The sequence below is a fragment of the Plasmopara halstedii genome (genome assembly GCF_900000015.1).
Source record: "Plasmopara halstedii genome assembly, contig: Scaffold_323, whole genome shotgun sequence".
NCBI lineage: Eukaryota > Oomycota > Peronosporomycetes > Peronosporales > Peronosporaceae > Plasmopara > Plasmopara halstedii.
The window spans coordinates 1,200,130-1,207,283 of NW_020187244.1; the positions used below are offsets into that span (position 1 = coordinate 1,200,130).

At 46.7% G+C, this 7,154-nt stretch overlaps 3 protein-coding genes across 3 annotated transcripts; 1 reads left to right on the top strand and 2 right to left on the bottom strand.

Moving 5' to 3' along the window:
• Nucleotides 1–628: 628 nt before the first annotated feature.
• On the bottom strand, nucleotides 629–3,247 carry PHALS_08735 (polyribonucleotide nucleotidyltransferase; the record flags this gene model as incomplete). Its single annotated transcript, XM_024724138.1, has 1 exon — nucleotides 629–3,247. The coding sequence occupies one exon, from the start codon at nucleotides 3,245–3,247 to the stop codon at nucleotides 629–631; it is 2,619 nt and encodes an 872-aa protein (XP_024575044.1).
• A 181-nt stretch (nucleotides 3,248–3,428) lies between these two features.
• On the top strand, nucleotides 3,429–4,847 carry PHALS_08736 (serine arginine-rich splicing factor 1-like; the record flags this gene model as incomplete). Its single annotated transcript, XM_024724139.1, has 6 exons — nucleotides 3,429–3,560; nucleotides 3,710–4,012; nucleotides 4,076–4,146; nucleotides 4,210–4,313; nucleotides 4,397–4,535; nucleotides 4,592–4,847. 6 exons carry the CDS (start codon nucleotides 3,429–3,431, stop codon nucleotides 4,845–4,847), a joined length of 1,005 nt encoding a protein of 334 aa, XP_024575045.1.
• A 361-nt stretch (nucleotides 4,848–5,208) lies between these two features.
• On the bottom strand, nucleotides 5,209–5,753 carry PHALS_08737 (60s ribosomal protein l38; the record flags this gene model as incomplete). The annotated part of the gene is made up of 5 exons (XM_024724140.1): nucleotides 5,209–5,256; nucleotides 5,310–5,314; nucleotides 5,388–5,396; nucleotides 5,472–5,655; nucleotides 5,751–5,753. 5 exons carry the CDS (start codon nucleotides 5,751–5,753, stop codon nucleotides 5,209–5,211), a joined length of 249 nt encoding a protein of 82 aa, XP_024575046.1.
• Nucleotides 5,754–7,154: the final 1,401 nt, after the last annotated feature.

A 7,154-nucleotide genomic window follows, 5' to 3' on the forward strand; every position in this document is an offset into this window, starting at 1 on the left:
ACATTTCACGCAATACTTTTGCTGGAGTGAGCTCTTCCTTCTTGTCTGGCACATTGTGAATGGTATTATCATTCTGATGTGTTGAACTCATAACTTGTTGAACTAAATAGGTGGCCCGATACGCTACCTTTGCGCAAAGTGCTGCAAATGTCAGATAGGAAGGAAGTACCTGGTGGTTTGAAGGTAAGTTACCAAGTAAATGTATTATGCTTATAGCTAGCTAATTATGCAAATCGTTGGAAGTTTCATAACTTTTCCTGGTTTACTTAGGTACGACTTAACTTGTTTCCAACAATGTGGCTGGCTGCCAGCGCCAGTCGCCTTGAAAATGTGGCAGGACAGGAGATCGCATTAGAGCCAGACTCCTCTCATATTTGATTGGTCTAAAAATTGTCTACTTTGAAAAGCCCTAAATGTATTTCACCTTGTGGTCGTACATACCTCTGGAAGTAAAACTCAATCGCTAACCCGAATTTTAAGCTGACTTAAAGTACAAAATCTTTTATCAAAAAACGTTATCCTTAAAAGCGATTCTACTTGGATTGAGTCCGTGGACGTCGATTTGCGGCTACAGACGACGGTGATGCGCAACGCGTATGATGGTGTTCAAAATGCGGTATATTTTTATTCAACTTTTCGGAGATTTTGGAAGTTGGTCGCTTGGACTCGCACATATAAGAACACGGCGCGACATTTTACCCGAAACACCGTCCTGCAGACACTCAAACTCCATCTCATTTCCCTCCGATATGACTTCATGAATGTTGCTGACTTTATCGCGCGAGAGCTCCGAGATATGCACGAAACCACGCTGGCCAACAGATGACTCAAGAATGGCGCCAAAGTCCAAAACCTGCGTAACACGCATAATGTAGCGCTCTCCTTTTCGAAAATACAACAAACGGTCCCTGTTGGACCCTAGACGATTATCGTTGCGGCAACTTTTAGTGTCGTTGTTGCTTTGATTGCTTTGATTGCCTTGGTCACTTCTACGCTGGCCTAAACTGACAAGTTCTGTTTGAAGCCAATGACGAGCTTTTTCAGTGTCAACTGCCGCCCCGACGACACGTACGATGCCTTCACGGCGATCCACAATGCTCATCGAAACGTTAAATTGCGACTCAAGGTTGCGAATGTTACTGCCGCCAACACCAATCAGTGCTCCAATCAAGCTTGTGGGAACTACGCACTCAATACTTACGTTTGGCAATGCACTGCCACCAGATTTCAATGAATCGCGCGGCACCGCGATTTCGTTACTCATGCAACGAAGCACGTGCAGACGAGCATTCCGAGCTTCGCGTAATCCTTCCTTTAATACGAACAGAGGAATGCCCCCCGGAAGCTTAATATCCAATTGAAGGGCTGTCACACCAGACGTCGTACCTGCCACCTTTAAGTCCATGTCACCATAGTGATCCTCGGAGCCTAGAATGTCTGTTAACAACTGATAATTACCGGCCTCTATATTTTTCTCTTGGTCTGCAAACGTGTCACCGGCAGCAACAAGACCGACAGCAATACCTGCGACAGCCCGGCGCACAGGAACACCAGCGTCCATTAAGGCCAGTGAAACGCCACACACTGTAGCCATAGAAGACGAGCCATCCGAGCCCATAACTTCTGAAGTCATGCGTATCGTGTACGGGAACTCTGATATAGACGGCAAAATAGGTAGCACAGCTTTCTCGGCCAATGCGCCGTGTCCAATCATCCGTCGGTTAAATCCACCGACACGACCGATCTCATTCACACAAAAAGGTGGAAACTCATAGTGCAATATAGCGTGTTTGATCGGTGTAAACGCATCAGGCTCTGCCAATTCACGAGCCTCATTTAATGCACCACGAAGACGAATACCACGTTCTAAAGGTCCCAGTGTTACGGAGCACAATGTCTGCGTCTCCCCTCGAGCGAACACAGACGACCCGTGGGCCATCGGAAGTATACCAGCCTCCATTTCAAGCGGACGCACAGTGCGAACCGACCGGCCATCAATTCGTATGGGCTTCTTCTTTTTGAATTCCGACGCAGTACTTAAAATGCGTTCACGCAGCACACATTGAAATGTATCATGGATTGCACGGTGAATAACAACATCGTCCACAGGAAGATTTTTGGAAGCAAAATGTTGATGTAGGCCATTCATCATCTTTCTGAAGATTTCGCGCTCTCCCTCTTGTCGAGCATTTTTACTTACATGGCCTTTCGCGACAAATGCCTCAGCATCCGCGCGCCCAAATTTCTCTGCCATAGCCCATACCTCTTCCGGAATATACATTTGTGTGCAGACGCGCTTTGCCTTTCCATGCTCTAACACCAGCTTTTTTTGGACCTTGATAAGAAATTGAACATTGACGTGGGCCAGATCGAGCGCTTCGTCAAGACGCGCCTCGGCCACTTCGTCACCAGAGGCTTCGACCATTATGGCACGCTCAGTCGTACCTGCATAAAGTACGTCCATCGTAGCTGCTTCGCGCTGCGAGGATGTCGGATTAACCACGAGTTGCCCGTCGACCTCAACTACACGCACACATCCAACAGGACCATTCCAAGGGATGTCGGACATACTCAATACCGCAGACGTCGAGTTGACTGCCACGACCAGCGGATCATTATTGGGGTCGTAAGACTGCACAGTTGCCAGCACCTGCGTTCTCTCGCAATAATCTCGAGGGAACAGCGGTCGAATAGCGCGGTCAATTATACGAGATTGCAAAACCTCCTCATCATTGCCAGTAAACTCCCGGCGTTTTTGGTTGTCTGGAATGAGTCCTACTGCGTACGATTTAACACGGAAGTCCACAGTGAGCGGTAAAAAATCGTTTTGGATAATTCTATTATTGGCTGACGGACTGCACTCGTGACCACCACTTACAACTGTTGTAAGTAGAACGGTACGTCCACATGAAGCTAGCACGGCGCCGTCCGCAAGCCTAGCGACTTTTCCAGTGGCATAAGATGTGACGTCCAAACTGCCGAGTATTTTCTCTTTTTCTTCCACCGGCTGCCGAATAAATGTTTGTTCGCAGGTAACTTTTGTCGGTTGCGGTTGCTTCGCAAGCTTCTTTATGACCTCATCCTCTCGTTTTCGAAATTTGTTCGGGCCGAAAAGAAATTCGCGGAGCCCGAAGAATGTACGATACTGAGAAAAATTAGTGATACAAAGCAGGTGGCGATTAGCTGTCGAGTTTGCTGTACAACGGCTCACAGCAGCAGCTTGCAGTCGAAGTGTAGCAGAAATCATTTTGATCCGATGGTCATGAATGCTTCAATTTTGAATGTTTCTGTTACATTAACAGCTGCTCCAAAAAGACTTTCTGATTGGCTTAGCTATACTATAGTACTCACTGTGTATCGCACACAAGCCTGCCTAAATCATAACCGAACTCACCAAGTCCCGCGCAAACGACTCCTAACCGGACAAAATGGGCACTCGTGTGTATGTCGGCGGTCTTCCACGCGACGCCACTTCGCGTGAGATTCAAGACGGATTTAGTCGCTACGGGCACGTGTCCAACATTTGGGTCGCACGCAACCCGCCTGGTTTCGCTTTCGTGGTGAGTTGAGCTGCTTCTTTCCTCGCGGCGCGGGGCTCGCTCGCATGATGGCGCACGTTTATTCTCTTTCCTTCTCTCCACACATGATCTTCTCCACTTAGTCTCCCTACGATCACCATTATTAGAGCGACTTTGTCATGTCTGTCCAGGCCTGGCAGTGGCAACGTCTGTATGTTTTGTATGTGTGTATCCATGTTTTATTGAAACGTTGCAATTGGATCGCTGTCGCCAAGTCTTCGATGGGACGACAACTGTCTCGCCTCGTCGAACTCGTATATGCGACTTTTCATCTCCATAGTTCGAAGCTTCCGCTCAGTTACCGTCTTAAGGCTTCTATCATTGAGTGTGAGAGAGTGAGAGGTAGTGGTGAATGTCACCTTTGCTCAACGTGCCATCATGCTGCGTTTCGCCTCGCTTCGCGCGGCGCCTTCACGCCTGTATCCCGATTCAAAGTATATCAACCAACGTCTCTCCACTCGTCGTCTTCCCATATCTACTTCTCCCATCTCTTCTAGGACTTCGAAGACCCTCGTGACGCTGATGATGCTATTCGTTCCATGGATGGCCGAGACTTCCTCGGTGGACGGTAAAATTTCGACTATAATTTCTTCTTATCGTGATATATTAACGAAATGCGTGTTATGACCAGTATTCGTGTTGAACTCGCACGCGGTGGTAGCCGTCGCGATGGCCCTGGACGTCGTGGAGACGACGACCGCTTCAGTCGTGGCGGTGGCGACCGTTTTGAACGTGGTAAGTTTATTCATAAGCGCGTGACCACATCATTTCAAGTACTGAGTTTTACATATTATTAAATGCTTGGCTATCTTGTGCAGGGCGCAATCCGCCACAGCGCACTGATTACCGTGTGCGAGTAACGGATTTGCCACGTGATGTGGATTGGCGTAATGTGAAAGACTTTCTTCGCACGGGTGGCGAGGTCACCTATTGCAACATCGAGACTGATGGCTCAGCGTAAGCTATCTTTCTCTTACCATGCTATTGTAGCCACTAAAATTCTGTCTTTGTAGAATCGCTGAGTTTCAGACTAAAGATGATATGGAAGATGCTATCAAAAAGTTGGACGACACTGAGTTTCGTGGCAGCTATGTGCGTGTAGCTCCCGAGGGAGACTCAAGCCGTAACTCGCGCTCTCCTGATCGTGGCCGTTCTCCAGGCCGTCGCTCGCGATCGCGCTCCCCTGCTGCGCGAAAGGAATCTCCGCGCCGCTCGCGCTCCAGATCGGCCTCGCCTGCTACCGCTCTCTCACCCAAAAACTCAGAGTAATCTCCCGTCGATAGCACTTGGTAGTTTATGCGGAGTTTGCTTGTGGTGGACAGTGATATTGCTGCTTGTGGTGGACAGAGATATTGCTGCTTGTGGAGACAATAATAAGCTCATACCCAAAGATAATACTTCCATTACTGAATTTCTATCGTGCGTTTCCAATTTTCGCTCATTGTTGTGCCAAAGTTTGAGGATGGCATTTATTGTGGTAAATTCAGGAACTTCTCTTATCATAGGCGGCTAGTGACGGATTTGTGCTTTTTGAGTAGCGAATTGCAAATTCTTAGACATCGATTCCAACAACAGACAGATTAAATGATGCTGATGAAAATCTAAAAGCGCTTCCTGCATCACTCTACGTCTACTCAAGAACCCAATTGGCGAAAAACAGGAAAGCGATGACATAGTGCTGTAGTGCCGATTAGAATGGTTCGCTGGTATTTTAGTTAACACTGAACTCACCACAGCTATATCGCCAAAGCTGAAGAAGGCCAAGCTTAGTTTACGAAGCATGTTGTTGTCACACTTAAATGTCCTTACGCTGAAGTCCTGCCGGCATAAGACAATATGATGTGGTGAGTGAATTATAATAATAGCTTGAGAAACCATTAAATGCTTACGTACCAGGAGGAAGGGACTGTGTGAGCTTGTCGGCCTTCTCCGTGTCAGTAACACAAAGCGTATAGAGGTACTTGGAGCAGCGAATTTTAAATTTGACGACCTTGTCGCTCTTTTTAATCTTCACCGAGCGAGCATCCTTTCGGCGCGCTTTCTGGAGAAAGTCGCGGATATCGGTAATTTGCTTCGGCTGCAAAGGATACACGAATAAGTGATTGTTAGCCGTCTCGAAAATTGAAAGGCCTCATTGTTATCATGTCCAATGAATGTGTCGCATCACCGTACCATTTTGCTGCTTTGGTCTTCTAAACTCAACTAGTGAGTCTGTGATAAAGCGGAATCTGCGCACCATCGATTGGCGGGGAACGTCTCGAATTTTTTTTGTCCAAACCACAGATTAAGGATTTGGATTGGCTGAAAATTGGCTGCTAATGATTTCGAAAAGTTTAGACATGAGATGTGTACTTATCGTGAAGATTACCTGAAATTGTGATAAAGTGAAAAGACTCACATAACTGAGAAAGACATATATTTACAGCAAGCTGTGTTGCGTGCAATCTGAGGTGACTCCTGAACCCAAACATCTTTTTATACGGATACATCACAATGATCCGTCTACGGAGATATATTGGACTATTATTTATGAAACAGCGTATTAGAACTCTTACGGTGATTAGATATTCCAGCTGCAACAAGGTTGCCGTATATCTCTCATACCGATAGCCTTGTATTTTCGAGCTCTTGTCGACCGAGCCACAGAAGTTGGATTTGTACGCATCGCCCAGGTGAGGACTGCGAGTCTTACAAGAAAATTATAATTTGAGGTGTAACGGAGATACATGTACACTTGTATGAAAGGACGGGTGGTGTGACCGCACATAGGTGTGGATTACATAAGTTGGTGTAATCATACAATGGTGTGGCTACACCGTAACAACAAGCCACTATGAAACGGGGTTACACGTACCTTTGTAAGTAACGGCGGGTCGAACAAGATTGTGCGACTGGGGTCTTTATTGCACAGTTTATGTACTAACATAGTGGTATGGCTAAACCGTGACAAGACAAGAGTCATGCATATTACTATATAAATTAAGTTTTGCTATACTAACTAGGTATTACTATATCAATCAGGAAAACCACAAATTTTATATTTTGGCGGCTCTGCCGCAGCTACAACAGTTAGGTTTGATCGTTTGCCTTGGTAAGGCTTTAATACTTAGAAGTAGCGGATTGCGATCCACCCCCCTTGCACTGGTTCTTAGAAAGAATGTGAAGTCGGTGACCTCACATTCTTTGCTTCCTCTAAGCAACGAGCTACGGCAGCCCCTTGGTAGCACTTTTAGTCAATCTTCACCTGAGTCGTTACGACTGATCCTCTGTGAAGATGGAACAATACTCCTATTAGCCACAGGACATACAGGACGGGATCAATAAGGTGATATTCCTGCTTGGATCGAGGGCATATAACACTTTATTTCGCATGGTCCCGAGGCGATAAGCGCGCGCCTACAGGCGTTTTCAAATTTGAAAATGCTCTGTTTAGCACCTATAGCAGAATCTGTCAGCGTCGACAGCGTCCAAGACACCACCGTCGACAACGGATGATTTCTCCCGACTCAGGCCGCTCATGGTGAGCGTTAAGACCTTCGAGGGTAAGGATGGAGAAAATCTCCTGCTCTGGATGAG